The 23,138-nt window shown below is 22.7% G+C and overlaps 6 protein-coding genes across 6 annotated transcripts; 2 read left to right on the top strand and 4 right to left on the bottom strand.

The window, feature by feature from the left end:
* Window positions 1-993: 993 nt before the first annotated feature.
* PVVCY_0301410 (conserved Plasmodium protein, unknown function) lies at window positions 994-5,454 on the bottom strand (the record flags this gene model as incomplete). Its single annotated transcript, XM_037634886.1, has 2 exons — window positions 994-4,971; window positions 5,170-5,454. The coding sequence occupies 2 exons, from the start codon at window positions 5,452-5,454 to the stop codon at window positions 994-996; spliced, it is 4,263 nt and encodes a 1,420-aa protein (XP_037490114.1).
* Window positions 5,455-6,196: 742 nt separating this feature from the next.
* On the bottom strand, window positions 6,197-8,308 carry PVVCY_0301400 (vacuolar protein sorting-associated protein 45, putative; the record flags this gene model as incomplete). The annotated part of the gene is made up of 1 exon (XM_008628349.2): window positions 6,197-8,308. The coding sequence occupies one exon, from the start codon at window positions 8,306-8,308 to the stop codon at window positions 6,197-6,199; it is 2,112 nt and encodes a 703-aa protein (XP_008626571.2).
* Window positions 8,309-9,437: 1,129 nt separating this feature from the next.
* On the bottom strand, window positions 9,438-12,737 carry PVVCY_0301390 (conserved Plasmodium protein, unknown function; the record flags this gene model as incomplete). The annotated part of the gene is made up of 1 exon (XM_008628348.2): window positions 9,438-12,737. The coding sequence occupies one exon, from the start codon at window positions 12,735-12,737 to the stop codon at window positions 9,438-9,440; it is 3,300 nt and encodes a 1,099-aa protein (XP_008626570.2).
* Window positions 12,738-13,341: 604 nt separating this feature from the next.
* PVVCY_0301380 (conserved Plasmodium protein, unknown function) lies at window positions 13,342-14,210 on the top strand (the record flags this gene model as incomplete). Its single annotated transcript, XM_008628347.2, has 2 exons — window positions 13,342-13,962; window positions 14,154-14,210. The coding sequence occupies 2 exons, from the start codon at window positions 13,342-13,344 to the stop codon at window positions 14,208-14,210; spliced, it is 678 nt and encodes a 225-aa protein (XP_008626569.2).
* Window positions 14,211-14,767: 557 nt separating this feature from the next.
* On the top strand, window positions 14,768-18,122 carry PVVCY_0301370 (conserved Plasmodium protein, unknown function; the record flags this gene model as incomplete). Its single annotated transcript, XM_008628346.2, has 2 exons — window positions 14,768-17,941; window positions 18,051-18,122. The coding sequence occupies 2 exons, from the start codon at window positions 14,768-14,770 to the stop codon at window positions 18,120-18,122; spliced, it is 3,246 nt and encodes a 1,081-aa protein (XP_008626568.2).
* Window positions 18,123-18,399: 277 nt separating this feature from the next.
* Window positions 18,400-22,683, bottom strand: PVVCY_0301360 (DEAD/DEAH helicase, putative; the record flags this gene model as incomplete). The annotated part of the gene is made up of 1 exon (XM_008628345.2): window positions 18,400-22,683. One exon carries the CDS (start codon window positions 22,681-22,683, stop codon window positions 18,400-18,402), a length of 4,284 nt encoding a protein of 1,427 aa, XP_008626567.1.
* Between the last annotated feature and the right edge of the window lie 455 nt (window positions 22,684-23,138).

The following is a 23,138-nucleotide window of genomic DNA, read 5'->3' as shown; positions in this document are numbered from 1 at the left end:
ACATATGCACACAGTTTTTTTATAGCCACAGATTAAATCACTTATTATTGCTTGTTAATAATATTCTGAACATTGCAAATATTTTATTAACAAGTCATAAAAAAACAAAGTTTAGCTATGCATATGTAATAACATTGTATTTATAAAATATCAATATAGCTTACCATTTTTTTAAATCTCCAATTGTTGGCATTAAATTTGGTTTTTGCATTTTATGCAACATTTTTTATTTTGACCATCCTCTATTAAAGTACTTATTCCTATTTTATTTTCCATGTCTAAATGTATCCATAAGCATATGTAGAGCTTACACCGCAGTTTACAACAAAACATGCATATACAATACACACCTATGTATATGCCCACTATTGTTGTTACCAAATTAGCTACTATTCTTTCCTTTTAATTGAATAATTGATTTTTACTATACCCACCATTTTGAAAATTATAAGAATGTGCTACATCATTATCATATGTTATGCGATTTTTTTTCTTTGTATAATCTTTTGTAGTGTCTATTAAATTCGGGTCATAAAATATGCATAGAAATTATTATCAATAATATTATTTGCACATTTGCAGTTATAAAAATTATTAAAATGTAAAGAATTTTTCCAGGGTATTTTCATATTTGTATACATATTTCGGTAGATATTCTTTCTTCCATATTTTCCGACGGTTTTTGTGATACTAGGAAAGTCTATATTCCTCCCAATAGGCTCTTCATATTTATTAATCTCCATTTTCTTAGTACCGATTATAATCCTAGAGTTAATTTGGTCACATTGTACGAGAATTATTTTTGTGCTTTTATTTTCAAAAGGCATATCCCTGATCTTGTGTTGAAAAAAAAAACATTTTTTGTATTCATTCCTTTGCCCATGTTAATGTTGCTATATTTATAGATAGATGAAAAATCTGTAACACTATTAGAATTATTTAATAGTGAAATAAAATTATTGTCATTTATACAATTATTTATTAGTGGCTCATTTAGTTTATCATATTTTTCTTGCACACATTTATTAAAATATTTTTCTTCTTTTTTTTACTCTCTTCCATTATATCTATTTGTAAATATTTTTTTAAGTATCTCGTTATATACAATTTAGATTTATTTACTGTATCCCCATTAGAACAACCAATTTCTTTGGTGAATATATTTTCCTCATTATTACATGTTATAAAATTTTCCTTATTTTCGCTTTGATTAAACTGGTATGGTAGTTCTTCTTTCTTTTGTTTTTGTTCACCATTTTTGTCTAATACAAAAAATAGATCTTTTGTTTTATTTTCCTTATAATAATTATTTCTATGTATAGAATTTAATATTTGTTTATCTTTATAATTTTTTTCATAAATTATATTTTTATAATTACAAAGTTCTATATTTTTTCTCTTTTGTATAATATTTCTTAAAATTTTATATTTTGTATAATTTTTTTTTTTTTTTTTTTCGTCATGCTCATTATAGCTAGTTCTGTCTGCAATCAAATTAATATTTCCTTTTTTCAATTTTAAACTATTTTTTAAATCTATATTTTTTACTTTATCATTTTGATGAAATTCTGATGCTTTATTATTATATGAAATCAGATTATTGCTATCATAAAAATTTTTGTCTTTATGGCTAGATATATTTTTCGTAGAAAAAGAGCTAGTCTTTATGTTTCCATATTTTGAAAATGTATTTTTTTCTTCCATACTATATATTTTTCCATGATTTATAGACCCACATGCTGACAGTTTTTGTCTACTACCCATAATAATGTCTGAATTTCTTTTTTCTTTTTTTTTCAAATTCAAACAATTATTTCGTTCATTTGGGGATAATCTTTTAGGAATCATTTTATTACTTTTCCAATATTTTTTATTAAACCTATTGACAGAATATGAATATATTATAATAGTAGATGGGTTTAAGAATGTTATACATTTATTTTTATCGTTATCAAAAGTTTTATTATCATTTTCTAATAAAATAAAATGTTCATCATTATAGTAAGAAAATTCATAAAGCCATGTATTTTCAAATAATATATTAAAATAAATCTTATCCATTTTCCTATTTTTTATTTTTACGGAATTAAACGAACATAAATGATGAGAATAAAAATATTCCATTACATGTTTTTTATATTCTTCCTTTTGATTGATACTAATTTTATTGTTAATAATATTTTTAGACCCAGTTTCAATATCAATATTTTCTCTTGTTGTTATAAAAAACAAGTTGTCAAAATCTTTAACCAAATTAATATTCATAATATTATTAACATTAAAATAGCGTACACATTTTATGTCGACCTTTTCATTTCCTCTTACAACTAGTCGTAATAAAAATATACCATGTCTAAATGAACAAAGGAGATTTGTCTTTGACCTATTAAAAAGAAGCCCTATTATTTTATCGTTTTCTTTTACAGTACCATTGAAACTGTTACTATGATTTGTATAATTAATAAAATTCCATTGCCTTAAATTTTTGGTAATACACTTATTAATACTAAAGATAATATCATTGTTTTTTTCGTTTTCCCATCCATTATCATAATTTTTTTTTTGACTATTTTTGGATTTAAGCATAAGTCTTTTTTCTTCCTCTATGAATTTTTTTTTATCCACTTTATTTACAACCTTTACAGTACCATCTGAAATACTAAAAAAATATAAATTCCCTTTCAATGTACCACATATTAATAATATATCAGAATAAAACACAAAAGCGGTTATACATATATTCGGTATAGTTAAAAAGCTAGAACTATTATCATAATTATTTAAGCTACTTTTATATAACGTGTTTCCAATATTATATATAATATTATTGTTTTCACATAAAAAATAATTTATATTTTTACTTTTCTTATAAATAAAATACATCTCATTTGTTAGTAAATTATATGTAATAATTTCGTCTAGCGAAGTCCCTATTACTAATGTGTAAATATCTAACAATATACCTGAACATATATAACGATTAGAGCGATTAAAATTATTGTAAGCCTTTGGAAGTCTTTTTTTTTCTGACAAGTCAGAATTTTTTTTTACATTTTCATGATTTGGCTGATTACTTTTCAAAACAGAATTTTTCTTTTTCTCCGATAAAATAAAATTGTTATCTTTTATATTCAGACATTTATTTTTAACCTTTTTGATGTCTATTTTTCTATTTGTAAAACTATTTCTTATCGTAGTTTTGGGGGCAGTTTTTGGAGCCGTTTTTTGTTTTTGTTCTTCTTCATATTCTCTAAAATAATTTAAGCTATCATATTTTATCGAGCTATTAGAACAAAAACTTTGGCTAGTTCCTGCACATTTTATTCGGCTTATATATTTTCCATTTAATATTTCAAATATATCAACATATTTATATGTAGAAAAATTATGAACATTTATAAAATATAAAAACCCTAATCCTGTCAATATTAATATATCATTTTGGAAAACAAAAATAGAAATAATATTTTCATTGCATATCTTTTCTAAATGCATAACTTTATGAGGTTTTAAATAATCTATAACTATAATTATCCCATCTTCTGTTCCAACAACTAAATATTTTTTTAAACAGCTATTTAATTTTTTTTTATTTTGTTTTTTTTGCATGATATGTTCATACGTTTTTTCGACATTTTTATTATTTTTTTTTCTCCATGTACAATTTTTTTCAATATTTTCTTGTAGCCTAATAATTTTACTTATATCTTCGTCTTTTTCTATAACAAAAAAAGTGACAATTTCGACTACACATATTTCTGTGTTTAAAAAATTATCCAGTTTTGGCATTACATATTTTTGTATTATATTATTTTGTAGTGAAGTGAAAGCGAGGTTACTTTCTTCTAGTGAGCTATTTTCCTTGTCTATATATTTATCTTTTATATTGTTGTTTTCATTGCTCTCCTTTTCTTTCATTCTACACAGTTTATTGTCATTGGGAAAATGTTCTACATACTTGTCTGCACCGTTTTGTTTTGTATCAATTTCTTTTTCATTAGTTTTATCCATTTTATTGGTTTCTTCGAAATTATAATTTAAAAATAAATTATTTATGAACAAGGTCATATATAAAATAGAACAAAAGTGATAACCCTGGTTCATTAAAAAAAACTTAGTGTTATTTGAAAAAAAATTACATTTATAATTTTTATATTTTAATTTTTCATAAAGGATACAATTTTTTAGAATATACATAAATATTTCTTTTTTATTAAATATACAAATTGTATTTTTAATGTCTACAAATAATTTAAAGTTTTTTAGTAAAATATTATTATTTTTTTTCCATTTATATGACATATTTACAAAATGTATGCAAAAAAAACACACACCTTCTCTTTCGTAATTTTTTATAAAATAAAAATTGGTGTCTACTTTTTTTATCTTTCTTATGTATATTTTTTTGTTCCTTTCTTTTAAAGTATTTTTCTTATATAATGGCATTTGCTTTATGTTTGTATAATTATTTAAGCAAGCCATATGTCTATTTTTTCTCCTTTTTATAGTGGCTAAAACATGTTTAACTTTGCTTACACTATTTTCATTGTTTTTTTTTTGATATCTTCTTTTCAACAATTTAGTAGAACCAAAACTTGTTTTTATTTTGCTAGATAGCTTTTTAAAAGTATTTTTGGTTAGTTTGTTTTTCATATATTCAGACTTTTTTATATAAAAATCGTCTATAGATTTTATAATATAAACTCCATTTTTTCTCAATTTTACTTTTTTTTTTTTTTTAAATAATATTATGGAAAATACAAATAATATTAACTTATCATACCATTTACATAAAAGTAAAATATTAGTATTGTTCAAATATTCAATGTCTAAAAAATGTTTTTTTTTAATTTTTATATTAATTAAAATTTTTAAATTAGTCTTGTTCCATATATATATGTTTACACTATCTTTTAACTCTTCAACACTCAAAGCAGTTTTGTAACACTCTTTACACCTTACCAACACAACCTATAATTTTCAAATAAAAACATTAAAAAATAATAATTAACCCTGATAAGTTACTAAGAAAATGATAAACTATATATGCATAGCTATATACGGATAACCACACATTTTTTTGAATAAAAAGCATATCACTATATAGGTACGTATAAACATGTATGTCCATAAAATAAGAGAGTACTTATTTTTTTTATTTGAAATTACCTCATTAGTATGTTTAGAAAATATGGACTGAGACTGATTTAGTAGGTCATATATAATTATCAAATTTTTGAAAGGATATATAATTTTTTTAAAAGAAAATTTAAGGATATTATTTTTTTCTCCATAATAACCCTGAACATATTCTGGTATCAATAGTATATCATATTTATCCAAACTTTCACCTGAACAAAAGTTTTTTTTTTTATTTTTATCATCATTTTCACTAGAAATAGTGTGTGCATTTTCTTTCTTTATAGATAATTTATATCCTCCTATTTTGTCCATACTTTATACATTTGAAAAGAACATATAGGTTGTTTATTACTCACTCTCTTGAGTGTTAATAAAATTGTTAATACATTGTTATAGTACTATAAAAAAGGATATGTATAAAAAATATTATATAGGATATGTACACAAAATATTATGTAGGATATGAAATTCATTACTTTAAAATAATTTCTTATAAAGTTAAAAAAAATTTGATAAAATGTCTTTCATTCTTTAGAACAATAATAATATATTTCTTCATATATGTAACCATATTTCCTACATGCAAATATATTTTTTATGTGTGCATTTTTTTTTCAGCTTAATAATATTCTTATTTATTTTTATTTTTAAAATTAGTTCGCATGCAAAATGTACAGACCTAATCTGTTACACTAAAATATGCTACTACATTCTTTCTGCATATTTTTCGAAAATTTACTAAATTGTATTTCTTTTTATTTTATTGAAAAAGGATAAGTAAAATGTTTGAAGCAAACAATTTGCATAGTCCTCCTTCAATTAGGCTTCTAATAATATGCCATTATTCAGGCAATACTAACCGATTTTTTTATTCCTTCTTTAGGGATACATACAAGTATAAGGAAAATGTTTTCAAAAAATATTCGATATAATATGAACTTCATATTATGTAGTTATATTCACAGTCAGTTATAAAAAAATGCAAAAAAATATAAAGAAAGAATGAATAATACGGTAAAAAAAAATTAAGAAAAATGTTCAACAAGTTAAATAACTATTTCTTAGTTAGTTGAAGGACATCTGCTAAGAATGATTGGGAATTATGAATTTGTGTACCACCAAGAATAATATTTATATTATATTTTTTGCTTAAAGTTTGAACATCTCTATATTCTTCATATGTAGCACCTCCTACAATAAATACAATGATTGAATTAATTTTTTTGTTTATGTTTGGTGCAATATTAAGTAGGTTGGTAGTAGTATATATACTTGTGTCTAATTTATATTTAATAATATCTTCAATTAAATAATATATATATGATTTGTGTAACGTAAAAACATTTGATGTACCCTTAATAGTTCGAGTTATAGTTGTCTTAGCAAAATCAAGAAAAGTTTGTTCTTTAAATATATTATTTTTTCTATTTTTTTCATTTGAATATGTCATTATAGAATCAATTAATGATATTTGATCTTTTTCTATATTTCTTTTTAGTAACTCTTTTTTTATTGTATCTATATGTTCTTTATCTTCATATTTTAGAGAATATAATAATGAAAGTCGTAAAGCATCATAATTAGTATAAGAATAATTTTTTACTGTTTCTATAACTTGTTTATAATGTTCCATTTTTTTTTGATATATAGATATAGATTGTTCAAGCTCGGAAATATGAAATAATTGTCTTTTTTCAACAAGTTCAGAAAATTTATGTAAAATATTAACATGTTTTGTTACATTCCCTGATAATTTTTTATAATTAGGATATGCTTCTATAAATTTTTGAATATCATCAATGGATTCTAATTTACTTTTACGTGCAGTTTCTTTTTGATATACATCTACATAACTTTGTACAGCTTGCCCTAAATCACCAAAATTATCAAATAGATGTTCATTATAAAAATCATCATAATTACTAGACATAACAATTTGAGATTCTTCAATATTATTTGAATCTAAAATTATTTTATTATTATCTATTCCTATTAATTCATGTAACATAGCTTGATAAGTCCATTGCATTAAAAGTGGTGTTATAGGATCTTCTCTTCTATCAAGTAATACCATATAACAACAATTCCCTTCCGTATTTACATCTATATTTTTATTAACTAATAAATTATTATCTTGAAAATTTTCCATTGAATTTGATTTTGTATAATTATCATAATTTTCATAACTTTCTATAATATTTGAAAAAATATTTTCATGTTTTAACATTTTCATTTTTAAAGCATCTATAATAGATTTACAAACATAAGAATGTTTATTATATATAATGTCTGGTACTTGTTTTATAGAACATAAGAAAGAAAACATTCCTTCTATCAATCTGTTTATTAGTGAATGCTCATACAACATATTTTTTGATTCATCATTGAGATTTTCATTTTCTTTATGTTGTAAATCATTACTATAAAACTCGTTATACTCATCATTATCATTTTCCAAATAATTTAAGTTCATGTAATTTCCATTATTTTTATTAAATTCTTCAAAAGTAAGACTATTATTAGAACTCTTAAATTGAATGTCTCTTTGCATGCTCATACTATTGCCACTAGCACTTTTTATTGTATTTTTAAATAATATTTTATTATCATTTTTATATAAAAATGATGTATAATCAATATTAAGAGAAAATAATTTATCATGTAATATATAAATATCTATATAATATTCCATAACACTTTTTATACATTCAAATTCATCAGCTTTGGCTAGCTTTTCTATATAACTATTATTTAATATATTTGTAAAAAATAAATAATATTCTAAAAAAATTGGCTTTTTAAGTTCTTTCATTAATTTTAATATATTTGTATGTGTAGGTCGTAATAAAAAAATAGCTTTCAAATGTTTTAAATTTTTTATTTTATAATTTTGAAAACTCAACTCGTCTATTTTACTACTTCTACTACTTGAATTTTGGTTACTACCATTCTTTATATCTTCAAATATATTTATATCATTAAAATTTAATGTTAAAAATATTTCTTTCTCTAAAATATAAGAATGGGAAAATATTAAAGAGATTATTACTTTTGTTTCATCATCAAGTACTAATACTTTATATCCCTTTACTCTGTTAATTATCAGGTTTATATATTCTTCATATACATGAACTAAGTTCTTTAAAACATATGGGTTGGTTTCCATTTTGCTAACACTTTGATAAATTATTTTATTTTAATAAGCAGCACAGCATTTGATCATACCCCTTGATACAAACACTGTAAATCCTCTATTATTTGAGAGTTTTCTTTTTCAATCTCTTTATTCCCTTGGATGTAGATCTTTGACAAAGGAAGTTAAATGAAAAAAACGGAAAATGAACTTGTTGGTGCCTGTTGGAATATTAATTTGTTTCACAACGTTTCTGATGCTTTTTTTTTTTTTTTAATTAATATAAAATTTAATATTTTTCTATTTTTATACTACTCCTTAGTGATATCCTCAACATGCCTAACCATTTTACTTGTCAGAAAAATATTTATTTAAAAAAAAAATTTAAATAAATTCTACTACAATTAAATGGTATTTCATTTTTTTCACATTTAACCGTTTGGCTATTCAATTTTTCCACATACCTTGCTTATGCATGTAAAAAAAAATATATAATAATATACAGCAGCATATATATTTTTTGTTTATTATATAATGCTTATATTATTTTCCTTTTTATTTTGGCATAAGATGGGATGCCCCGAATATATATGCACTAGATATATCATGTTGTATTACATTATTTTTCATTTTAAAAGTAGTTTTATTTATAATACTATTTTTTTACTTATTTAATTAATGGCATATTTATACAATTTTCCCGTTTCCAAAAAAAAATAATATACATCATATGTCTCTTATATAATACAAAATGGATAGCAAAAAATAACTGGAACTTTATCAGCACATTAGAATGGGCTAACAACTAACAAACTAAACAAGCAATTCTATGAAATGGGAATATATAGCTTTATACATAATATTCCCATTATTCAGTATTATGGTACACCCCCAAAGAAAACATGTACCAATATTATTTTAAAAAATTTTAATAATAAAATAAAAATACTTATAATGTTTGGAAAATTGAATTGAAACAAGTTTATCCTGTTGTTTCACGAAAAAAAATTGTTAACTTTAAAATTAAAACAAATAGTGAAACATGAAATTGAAAAAAGTATATTCACATGCACATACATAAAAAAATGAAACCACAGCTAGCCAAAATGGTATAAATTAAAAAAAAAAAAAAAAAATACAAAATAGCTATTTTACCCACTTTTTATTTGGGTAGAATAACCATATCAATAAGATATGGAATGGGAGTCAAATAATATTCATAAACAATTTGGACATTTTTATTTTTAAGGGTATGTTTTAAAAGGGCCATAACCTTTTTTTGAATATCTGAATTTGTTGGTTTAATTGAATAATATTGATCATATTTTTGATCTATTAAATAATTTATTATACGCAAATATTTAATATTTATTTGATTTATAAAACTAGTGTTAGGACTAAATTTTTCATTTAAAAAAAATAAATAAAATGATTGTAAGCTTATATAAAGCATCGAATAAAAGTGATAATTCATAGGTAGACTATTACTATCGTTAGTGAAATTGGAAAGTAGGTTTATTTCATTTTGCTTTAATCTCTTTCTGTTTTGCTTGTGCCCACTTTGCTTACTATTCATATAGACACAATTAATTATGTGCAATATATGAGTCAAGACAGTGTGTATATTATCATATAAATATAACTGACATATAGACGTCAGAATAAAAAATAAATGTATCATCAATGATGTATTATATAAAATAATTTTATTTTTGTTTTGTTCAAAGGTGTAATTAAAACATGTACGTAATATTTTCCCATCATAAATCCCCATTTTATTTAAATAAGATAATATACTTAATATATTTAAAAGACTTAATTTTTTAATGTCTAGCTTTTTATAAATATTATAAAATAATGATTTGTCATAAATATTTAATCGTCCATAACTTATATATATACTGCATAATAATCTGTTATTATCCTTTATATTATTCTTTAGTATTTTTTCTTTTATTATTTTTACAAGTTTTACTTTCATATCATAGCTTTGTATATTTTCTGTATAACTCATATAATTCAAAACTGAGCTCAAGCAAACCAAATTAAACTTGTCCTTTTCATTTGCTAACTTTATTTGTGTTGTTGTATTATCTACTGCTACATTTTCATTACTACTTAAATCATTTTGGGATATAATTTTGATAATTATTTCGATCATTTTTCTATCCAAACATTTATAATATATTAATCCATTCATAATTTTAATTATATTTACAGGATACATTTTATTTAGCTCTTTTTCATTCGATGCTCTTGTTTTTATATTTTTCAAAAACCTTTTCCAAATGCTACCTATCCTTATAGTATTTGTTGTTGGGTCTCTCAAAATGTCATTCCATTTTTTTCCATCAAAACAGTTAAAAATATAAAAGCTTACAAAAAATGTATCATAAAAATAATTCGATTTTGAGCATATATTTAAAATATTACTCAATATTACTAAATCGATATTTTTAAATTTTGATAAGATAACTATAGTGAGAAAAAAAATTTGTAAATCAATAAATTTATGCTCATAATATATATTAATTAAATGACTTAAATATTTTAAAATATAATTTTCATCATATATGTTTACTAATTCATTTTTTTTTTTCGAATTATATGTCAAGCCTTTTGAAAGGGTGCTTGGATCCAAATTTGGTGTGTTTCCCCTAGTTATATGACTATTGAAATTTTGTTCTTTTCCTTTACTTTTTTTTGGCATATTCATATGTAAAACTAATTTATATAAATCCCTTTCAACCATATCATAAATGGTTGGGATTAAAAATTTTGTGAGTATATCCCTGATTTTTTCCTTTTTATTAAAGTTACAAGAGGTAGGATTATATAATTTTTTTTGATAAAATGTTAAAGAATAAATAAATTTCACAATTTCTTCAATAGTAAATTCATCACGTATTTTAGACCCCAAATTTTTTATTGTTAAAATGTATGAAAACTCTGATTTTGAATTAGATCTATTTGATAGAGTAATATTTTTTATTTTTTCGTCTAAGTTTTTCTTTACTTCTTCAACATTTTCATCTTTTTCTTTGTCAAAATAAAAGTTGAATTGGTTTGATATATTTTTTATTAATACATTTAGATCGTAACAACTTGCTGTGATGACTTGATTTTTATTCTCTTTATTTGTAGACAAGAAAAATAAATAAAAAAAATTTAAACTATTTTCAAATATTTCAACAAAAATATTATGAAAACATTTATTAGATATATGTGTTAAACTATATAATATAGAAATAATATTTTTTGCAAAAAAAATATCTTTCACTATATCATGATTTTTTAATTCTTTTACTGAATGTGTTAATATATTTTTTATTAAATTTATATGTTCTTCATTTTGTATATTTTCCATCATATCATTGTTTTTATTTATTTTCGAAATTTCTTTATTATCAATTATGAGTTCATACAACAATTTGCTCACATCTCCTATGTTAATAGGCAGGTCAATAAAACTTCTACCATTTTTTGTTCCATTATTAATAACACATTTTTTGTCTTCTTCTTTTTGATTTATTTGAAAAAAACGGAAGGATAACATCCTTGCTAGCTCGTTAATATTATTAGTTGAAAATAAATTTGGATAATTTCTTTCCAATTTCATAGATATAATAAATACTTGATTAAGTTCTTTAAATTTTAACTGTGAATTATTTTTATTTATTCTATCAAAAAGGTATACTAATAAATTTTTGCAAACAATTTGGATATCATTAAAAAAGTCGATATTTTTATAAATAAGAATATTAGCTTTACGAATATAAAAATCAGAACAAATAAAAAATGAATATAATAAATTATCTATATTTAATTTATTATGTGTATTAACTTTTCTCCCAATATTAAAATTATTTTTTATCACACTATTAATATTTTCTTTAGTACCATCATTATTTAACAATTTTATAACAAACACAATAAACAACTCTTTATTACTTATTTTTTCATATAAATAATATATATCCTTTAGACTCAATCCTTCAATTGTCTTATATATTAATCCTACACTTTTTTCTACGTGTTTATTTACTATTTCTTTGCATGTTTGATAAGAACAGGTTGTTTCGGTCTGAGACTCTATTTCCATTTGATTTGTCTTACTAGCCATATCACACTTTTGATTATTTTCGATAGCTAGCTGAGCATTTCCATTGTTTCCATGATTTGGTATATTGAATGAAAAAGTTTTATTATCAATATAGCTATCATTTGATAATTCCTTATTTACTAAATATTCTAATTCCTTGTGAAATCTCAAAAAGTGACGCACACATTTTTTCCCTTCATTTTTATCTTCCTGATTTTGGCTATGTTCATTATAAAATGAAAAATAGTGAGCCCTACTATGTATCTTTTGAAATGAATATTTATTCCTATTATTGATGTTGTTAATTATTTTTACAATTTTACAAAATGTAGAGTGGGCTTTAGATTTTGTTAAAATCATATTATATTCAAATCATTTTTCATTCTCCACCCTTTACCATTATGGGCTAGTTAAGGCATACTATCAAGATAAAAGAAAGTTGCAAAAATAAGAATATAAAGTAATAACAAATGAATATGTATAGAGAGAAAAAATTGACTAATGAAAGGAAATTATATTCCTAAAATAATTGATAATAAATTCTCGTGATTTTATAAAAGTTAATTTTTTTTCATATACAACATGTTGTGAAATATTATTTTGGAAAATATTATTAATTTTCATTCCGCTTTTATTTATTATTGCTATGTTGGATTATGGAATAATTTCCTTATTGATATGTGCTTCCTCATATGGCATTAATTTTGTGCCCTTAAAAAAATGGAAAAAAAAATTAAAAAAAAAAGTAAAAAAAAATAAATAATGACAAATCCAACGACAAAAGAACATTATTTATGGAACATATAAACAGTTTAATATTTACAAAATTTGCAAACAAAAATATTCACCATTTTAATATGCTATCCTTTATTAGTTAAAAATAGGGACAAAGACCTGGATAATTATAGATATAATAATTACTACCAATTTAATTAACGAAAGAATAAAATATTATGACAAAATAATGGAAACAATTTTAAAAAAAAAAAAAAAAAAAACAAGCAAGGTAACTATTGATACAATTCAAAAAGAATATGACCATGTTCATAAAAAAAAAAACACAGATATATATATACGATCTAGCAAGCCAATTAATATATATCAAAAGAGAATTATAAAATTATTAAATACTAACACAAATCAAGTAAAAAATATTATAGAAGGAAATAATAAAAATGGAAATAATTCAAAAAATATGCCAAACGAAGAAATTTGTATTTATGCAGTAGGCAGCAATATTATTCGATCTTCTTATCTTCTTCAGGATATTGTAAATTATTATTGTAAATTTTTAACATCAATTAGTACCCCTAAACATAACATAAATACAAATAAAACTAATACTGTTAACATATCTACCAATAGTAATAATAAAAATATAAATAATAAAACTCCACCCAAAATAAAACTCACTGATTATTCAAACCATTTAGACATAAATATAAATAGTGAAACATTATCAATGAATGATAATATAATATCTAATACTTATATTATAAATGATATATTTTTAAATGACAATTATGATAGTTTAATAAATTTTGCAAAAACACCATACAATCCTAAGCTACACAAATATTCAGAGGTAATATTTCCATCATTATTATGTACAACTACACAACCATATGTACAGTTCATATTTTATAATATCCCAACTTAAATGTGTGTGTATTAATTTTCTTTAAAATATTTTGTTTTTTTTTAAAATATCTTTATACATTATTTATAGTATTTACACTTTTTATGTAATTCATTTTTTATTTTTTTTTTTTGTAGAGAACTAAGGAAAGAAGAGTAACATATGTTAGCATTTCAATAAAAAAAAAAAAATAAAACTAGCTAAATGTATTTTCCTTTTTTTATGTTCATATTTTTTTTTTTTTTAACCAATGTATATATATCATTTTCCACCATAAGAAGAGTGTATGATATACCACACCAATTTAACTTGTTTTGTAAACCATTTGAAATTAATATACTTTATTTATGTTAAATAAAAATGAGTATATTCATTTATTTAGTATTTTTAAAAAACTAGCCAAAATGTGCGATTTTTATTTTTTTGTTACATTTTTTTTGACTTAATTTATTCTGTAATATAAATATATTACTTCAATAAAATATACATTTATAAAACTTAACAATTTCATTATCCATCTTACATGGGTATTTAAAAAAAATAATAGAAAATAATGAACGAATAATAGTAAGTATTAAGACGATGCATGAATTAAATACCACGTCATTTCTATATATTTCAAAAATATCTCTCTATATACATGTAAACTAACCTGCATAATCTTTTTATCAAGCTTTTAAAGAACTAAAAATGTAAAGATGATGCTATTTTTATTCTCTGCGAACTAAACTTTGCTTATATAATTATCCTCATGGATTTTCAAAGGGCAATAATAAAATGGGTAGAAAAAAAAAAAAACTTTAAAATAGGAAAAAAACTAAGTCATAGAAAATTATATCTTTTTAAAAAGAATGCAAAAACAGATATATTAGCAAGCCTTTCAAACATTAATGTTATCAAAGATAATACTATACATTTTGATACATTTCAAAAGGGACAAACTAGTGTAATAAAGCATGAAAACAAATACAATGACATAAATTATGGTAGTAAAAAATGTGAGTTCCTGAATGAACAAATTAATAAAGATCCGCATACAACCAGCTATAACAATCACAATTATATGCTTAAAATTATAATTTTAAATTTGAAAAATATTACATTTTTATTGGGAAAAAATGATCCAGAAATAAATCGTATATTATGCCACACATTTACAGAGGGGTTAACCCCTTTCCATTATAAATTAATTTTCCAAAAAAATGAATCACAAAATAATTACATGCTCAAGTGTATAACAGTGGAAGATATAATTCATCTATTTAACTATTATGTATATGCAAAAATATATTACTATGATTTTTTAAATACACTTTTGAGATATATATATTATAATTTTGAAGACATAAAAAACGAAAATAATATATATATGCCCTACAAATTATCCATTAGTTTTTTAAAATCATGTGTAAATTTAAAAATACAAATAAATAAAATATTAAAAAAAAATGAAGCACAAAAGTCATTTATTAGTTGTTATGGAAGTCTTTTTCTTAATTCTTCTTCATACTATTATTTACGAAATTGTATTACAACAAAGGATGGATCATCATCTCTTCATTCATTATCTCATCAGTATGTTAGAATTGCAAAAATAGCTAACTATCATAATAAAAATAGCAAAAATAGTAGAGATAAAACTTGTGTGGAATGCCCTTTATATAAAACAGTGTCATATGAGTTTGTAGAGCATTTCATAAAAAATAATATAAAAAAAAAAAAATATGTCCACTTTTTTTTGACTAAAAAAATGTACTATAAAAATTTAAATTACGAAAAATATACGATGAGAAAATATAAAAATTCAATGAACAATTGTGTAGATCTAATAAATAAATGTATTTCCATTTCCTTAAATATAAATATCGAAAAAAATCAAGTTGTAGATTATGTTAAAATTTTGAAAAAAAAATATATGACATATGAAACATGGAATATGCTAACCATCAATAAATTTAATCAACAAATTTTGGATTTCTTAAAAAAGGATATATCTTTTTTTAGTATTGATGATTTAATAATTATTATGAAATATTTTATAAAAATCGAAAAAAATATGAACAAAAAAAAAAAATTAAAACAGCTAGCCAACTATTTATCAAATAGCTACCTCATAAATAATATGCACACAAAAGAGGAAGAATCAAATGGAAAATTAAAAAAAAATAGTCACATAAATAATTACAATATAAAACAAATAAAAGATCTTATATCAATATTAGCGAAATGTAAATATCGTTATAATGAAAATTTATTAACAAATATAAGTACATATATTTTAGAAAATATGCACACAATAAGTTCAAAGGATTTAATCCAATTTATTATTAACATGTACATAATATTAAAGAACAAAGACAGCCAATTTTTATATCAAATTATAAACATGTACAAGCCACCTACCAAACCAAAAAGAACAAATAATGAAATAAACGATGCTTTCTTTAAAATAAAACATACAAACAAACAAATATCATATAAAGTCCTAAATAAATCGAAAAATAGAAACAATTGTGAAATAAAAAATACATACAACCAAACTATCGAATTGGATAACCACACTTGTTTAGAATATCAACAAAATGATGATAAATATTTTAGGATGTTTGAAAAAAAGGTGAAAATAAAAAAATTATTGTTATTTATAAAAGTATTAGCAGACAATAATATATATATAAACGAATCTTGGTCAGAATATTTTATTTATTTAATAAAAAGAAAATTTAATATAATAGTAAATAAAAACTTATTAGGTCTTTTATTTCATGTATTATCACATATGCAATCTAGACATATTTTTTCCGATTTTTTTTTTTTAAATCATATTAATAATAAATATAATATATATAAAAATATAAATTTAAAAAAACTTCCTTTATTTTATGATTTCCCGTCTCTTTTACAAATAACTTTATTCCTTAGTTTTCATATGTACAATAAATATACATTCAATGTGACTAGATCTTTGATGCTTACCATTTTAGACATATACATTAAAAGCTTTAAAAGAAAATTTGATTCATACGAAGAGGCTAACAAAAATAACGTCAACATAGTTGTAAATGATGATATAACCCAATATGGTGAAATAAAAAATTTAGAAACAAATAATCTAGAACAGCTATCCATTTCATGTGATCATAATTTTGACAAAATAGAAGAAAAAAACTTTTATGTGCATGACCTAAAAATATATGAAAAAAATAAAAATAATAAATATATGAAAAAAAAAGATAGAAAAAAAAAACAAGCATTTATAAATAAAATTAATAAGATTGATGTAAATCAAATATTTACTTTTGAAGAATTAAAAAATTATTTATTTTTGCAAAATCATGCAACATCACAAGAGGTAACACCCACCGAAATAATTTCAAACCCAAGCCATCCCACTTTTACTATAGAGAATGAAAATGCTGAAAAAGGAAAAGAAATTTCTTTAATACATCGCCCCAAACTAGTGCAAGATATATTTAATGATAAGATCGATAGTGAGCTGAATCCAAGTTGCAAAAAAATTACTAACGAAATAAATAACCAGACAACAGTTTATTCACATCCATATAAAATCCACAATATTAATAATTATGAAGATGACAAAAAACATGAACAAACTTATAGGATATATAAAAATAACAATTATTTTGATAAATTAGCATTCTCAAGAAATATAATTATAATAATATATAACTTTATTTTTTATTTTACAAACAATAGTTATATTCCTACTTATCCATCACTTTTATATCATGAGCAAATGCTAAAAAGAATTTCATATAAAGAGTTGAAAATATTATATGAAGCCTATACAATAGCTTCTTATTATATTAATTTGTCTATAAATATTGAAGACGTTATGAATAATAATAAAAATATATCTTCTTCGAAAATGCATAAAAATATATTATCAAACTTACGTGAAATGGTGAGTAATAAAAGAAAGAAAATAAATTATTTTGCTAAATCGGCTAATTAATAGACATATTTTTACTTCCTTACATTTTACTTCCTTATATTTTTCTACCTTTTTGCAGAATCTCAAAAAAGAAATAATAAGCGAGTTTATTCTTCACCCTTTTAAAATTGATATTTGCATAAAAAATTGATTTTTAAAATATTTTTTTTTATGTTAATTTGAGTGTATGCATATAAAGAAACATACACATCCTTTGGCATGCAAAAAATGGTTTCGAACAAGGTATTATGAAAAATACAAAGCATTCAACAAATTTATAAAATGGAAAAACAACAAAATAACAAGATCGATGCCGTTTTTATAGGCACACAAATAAACCGAAGATGCATATGTTTTTTCTTTTTTTTTTTTTTGTCAAATTTGAATTCGCCTGACTGATGCAGTATGATAAAACAAAATAATAGTTATCACATTTCATTCTCATTAATTTTTTTTCTTTTTTTGTTTTCTCTATTTTTTTTTTCATCTTGTAATTTTGTTGAAATATTTAACATGTTTAACACTTCAGAAATTTCTGAATAATTTTTTTCAAAATTATTAACATTTTTTTCATCTCCTTTTCGTTTTTTAATAACATTTTCTTCTCTTTCCACATCCGTTTGTTTATCCTGATTATCCAATTCATATTCATCTTTTCTTTGATCTTCTTCAAGATAAATATTTTCAATGTCGGTTATTTCATTTTCCCTATTGTCCTCCTCTTTCTTCTTCTTCTTATCTAAAAGTACAACATCGTCCATTTGGTTTTCTAAAAGTTCAACATCACTCATATGCTCATTTTCTATACAGTCTTGAATTTCAATAGGGTCATTGGAATTATTTTGAGATAATGGTTGAGAGGAATCTGGATCGATCAGCTCGCAGAACTGATCTTCAGTTAGCTCTTCTTCATACATAAGATTATAATTAATTACTTTTCTTGTTCTCTTAAAATTTATTTCAGGTTCTTCAACAATGTCTTCACAAAATAGGTGGACCGGCAAATCTGCCTCGTTGACTAGCTTATTCGATTTTATCAAAATTTTTTCAATCTGATCAGCTTCGTCAAGGGAAGCATTGTCATCACCCCCACCATCGTCAACGTCAGCATCAGCAACATCAGCAACATCAGCATTGCTAAGGTTGGCATCATCCTCCTCATCCTCACTGATGTAGCGGAACTGGGACTTTTGGATCTCCTTCTGGCGCATGGACTGCAAGAGTTCGAAGAGGTCTTCACCAAAATAGTTTCGATCAAAGTTAAGAAAATATTCGAGTTCCTCTGGAGTTCTACTCATATATTCATTGAGCATGATAGGATTTGTTGGATGGAGAGTAGTGTCATATTTTTGATTTTTTTTAATAATATTTTTTAATTTTGTTTGTCTATCATTGTCATCATATATTTTATTAAATAATCCTGCTTGTATAACTTTATCATTTATATTGAGTTTATCTTTTGCCCTTTGAAAAATTAATTCCTCTACACTTGAAAGAGTAATAAATCGAAAAACTTTGACGACACTTTTTTGGCCTATTCTGTGGCATCGACACATTGCTTGAATATCTTGATGAGGATTAAAGTCGCTATCAAATATAATTACAGTATCTGCTGCTTGTAAGTTGAGTCCTAAACTTCCAGATCTCGTGGAAAGTATAAATATCATAGCTTCATCAGTATCTAATTCTTGGCCTGGTAAAGGATTGACATTGTTATGATCAATTTCTTTACAATTATTCACCGATTTTGATTCATTAAAATTGTCGATAATTTGTCTACGATCTGATAAACTGACACTACCATCAAGTCTATGATATTTATATCGTCGAAGTTCAAAATAATCACAAAGTATATCCATTACTCTTGTCATTTGACAAAACAATAATATTTTATGTTTAAATTTTATCAATTTCGGTAACATCCTATCAAGTACTTCAAACTTACCACTTGATTTTATTATGCTATCATTAATATCATAATTGTATGTAAATAAAAATGGATGATTAACAATTTTACGTAATTGCATTATAGTATTTTGAAATGATTTTGTATTTACTGTACCGTCAGAATTAACTTGTTTAAAACTTTTTTCTTCAATCTGTTTGTATAATAATTTTTGATATAATGATAATTGTACATATATATTATATTCATATTTTTTAGGTAAAAATTCAAGCACATCTTTTTTCAAACGTCTAAGCATAAAAGGTAAGAGTATAGTATGCAACCGATTAATAATAAGTAATTCCTCTTCTTCAGTCATAGATCCATAAACATTTTTTTCATTACATAATGGAAGTGAAAACCATTCTTCAAAGTTTGATGAAGAAGAAAATATTTTTGGTAGTATAAAATTTAAAAGAGCCCATAATTCAGTCATATTATTTTGTAAAGGGGTACCAGTCAATAATATACGATGTTTACTAATAAATAATGAAAGAATAGAATGAAGTTTAGATTTATCATTCTTTATTCTATGTCCTTCATCTATTATTATATAATTCCAAGATATTTTTCCTAATATATTTTTTTCTCTAATTATAATATCAAATGTAGTTAAACAAATATCATAATTTTCTTCTAACAATATTCTACTAATATCTTTTCTTTCATTTTTATTTCCTTTATAAATTATAACATTTAAAGATGGACACCATTTTTCAAATTCATTTGTCCAGTTTGGTAAAGTGGACAACGGAACGATGATTAAGTTTTTTCCAATTTTGCTATCCATATCAAACGAGTTAGTTGTACTACACACTTCTAATTCTTTAAGGTAAGCAAACAAACTTATTGTTTGTACTGTTTTTCCTAACCCCATTTCATCTGCTAATATTCCATTTAGATTATTATTATGTAAAGAGACTAGCCATTCAAGTCCCTCTAATTGATACTTCATTAAATTTCCACCAACTAATATAGATGGCTGTTCTGTAATTTTCTTTTTAATAGTATGAGCAACATCATAATATTTTTCTCTAGCATTTGTAGATTCTTTAGATGTAGTAGAAAGAGTAGAAGCTGGTTCTCCTTTTTGATACAATACAGAATGAGACATAGTATTCAGAAATTTATCTGTTACATCTAATAATTCTTGTATTCTTTTATTTTTTACATTTTTAATTAATTTAATATATTCATCCATATTGTTTTCTCTTAACAATTTTAATCTTTCTTTTTCTTCCTTTTCTAAAATTATTTGTTTTTTCTCTTTTATATAATTCATTTGATCATAACATAAATTTGCAAATAATTTTTCATTTTCTTTTTTTTGACGATCTATCATATTTATATATATATTATGATTTTTAAACTCTTTCCAATTGTTTAGCAATATATATTGTTTTAAACTTTTTATTTTTCCATTCATTTTATAATTTTTTTTTTGCAACCCATGTATATATTCACCTATTTTTGTTTTTTTACTCTCATCAACAACGTTTTCTATTTTTTTTACAACATTGTTATTTCTACTTTTTGCGACAACTTCTTTTCCTTTTTTTGCATTTCTAAGCTTTGGCAAAAACGGGTTTTGCTCTTTATCAATATTTTTAGAGATAGTGTCTTGTTCATGTAGAGAAACATTTTCCACTGAACTTTCTTTATGTTTATATTCATGCTCACGATTTAAATGTTTGATAGGGATTTTCATGCATTGTGTATCACTAATTATGTTAAATCCAAACATTGCATTTAAAATATCTGTTCTTAATAGGTTTTGATTTCTTTCAATATTTTTAGCATTTTTTTCATTTGAAAAAAATTGTCTAATATTTTTCATTTCATCGTCCAACTTACTTGTTATATTAATATCGGAAACATTTTTATTAACAATATTTTGTATATTTTGAAAATAAGAAATGTTCATATTATTAAGCATTGCATATTTTATATACATATTATTTAAATATTCAAAGTATTTATTTTTATTTTTTTCCAATCTTTTAATAGTATGTAATTCCTTTTCATTAAAACCAAAATTCTTTGGAATTCGATAATCTTTACCTTCTACATTTTTTGGTACTTTCTTTCCATTTTCTATTGATGAGTCAGATAGTAGGCAGCTACTTTCTGAACAGTTAGAGTCATATCCACAATTGTTTGCAATTTTTGAATTTTTAGATGTAACAACATTTTCTAAATCTACATTCTTTTTTTCATATAACGCATTTACATTATTTCCTACCCTTTTTAATTTCATTGCATTTTTTTCTTCACATTTTTTTTTGTATTTTCTATATTTTTTAATTTTATCTCTATAAAGTAAAAATCGTATTTTTATCCCTATGTCAATAAATTGTTTTGATATAGCTTTTTTTGAAACTTCCAATGATTTATTACTTTCTGTAAAATTTCTAATAAAATTTATATTATCATTTATATATTTATTTAATGATGAACTCATAGAAATATGTTTATCTTTACGTATTTGTAAATGCTCACTTAAATATACATACTTAGATATGTCCAATTCATTTTCTTTTTCAATTGTATTATTTATATTTGTTTCAATTCTATGAGAAGATTTATTCATTTTGCTTTTCCCTATAATATTTATTTTATCTTGTTTTTCATTTTGACTTTCTGAACCATTGAAATGGTTAGACTCATTTAGGTTTAAAGATACATCTTTTTCATTTTTATGACAAAGGGGTATGTTGTAATTTGTTGAATCATCCTCTAAAGTTTTATTATCGAAATTTCCGATCATATTGTAAAGGGAATGAGCTTTTCTTTATCCTCTACTGACACAGCAATGGAAATATGCGATAAGTTTGTGACGGTACTAATGTTATGCTTACTTATTTTTGTAAAAGTAAAAGTTTAGAAGTATATTGTTAATATGAAAAACTATGGAAACATCTTAATATTATTGTGCGTACATAAGAATGAAGCAACATAGTTTGAATAACTTTTCAAAATTTTATTTTGATGTTTTTCGCTAGCTACCAACTTTTATGATTTAACATAATTCACTAACTTTAAATAGACATATTTTACATTTTTTCCAAACTTAATTTATCTTATTTTTAAAAAAAAATAATATTAAATAATTAAAAACAAAAACACAGATTATGAAAATCTGGCTTGTTTTTATTTATGGAAATTATTTTACTTCAAGTTTTAAGTATCCCTTTATTTGGACATTTGCCAAAATAAAAACAA

The sequence above is a fragment of the Plasmodium vinckei genome (assembly GCF_900681995.1).
Source record: "Plasmodium vinckei vinckei genome assembly, chromosome: PVVCY_03".
Taxonomy (NCBI): domain Eukaryota; phylum Apicomplexa; class Aconoidasida; order Haemosporida; family Plasmodiidae; genus Plasmodium; species Plasmodium vinckei.
This window is presented reverse-complemented; position numbering and strand designations above follow the sequence as displayed.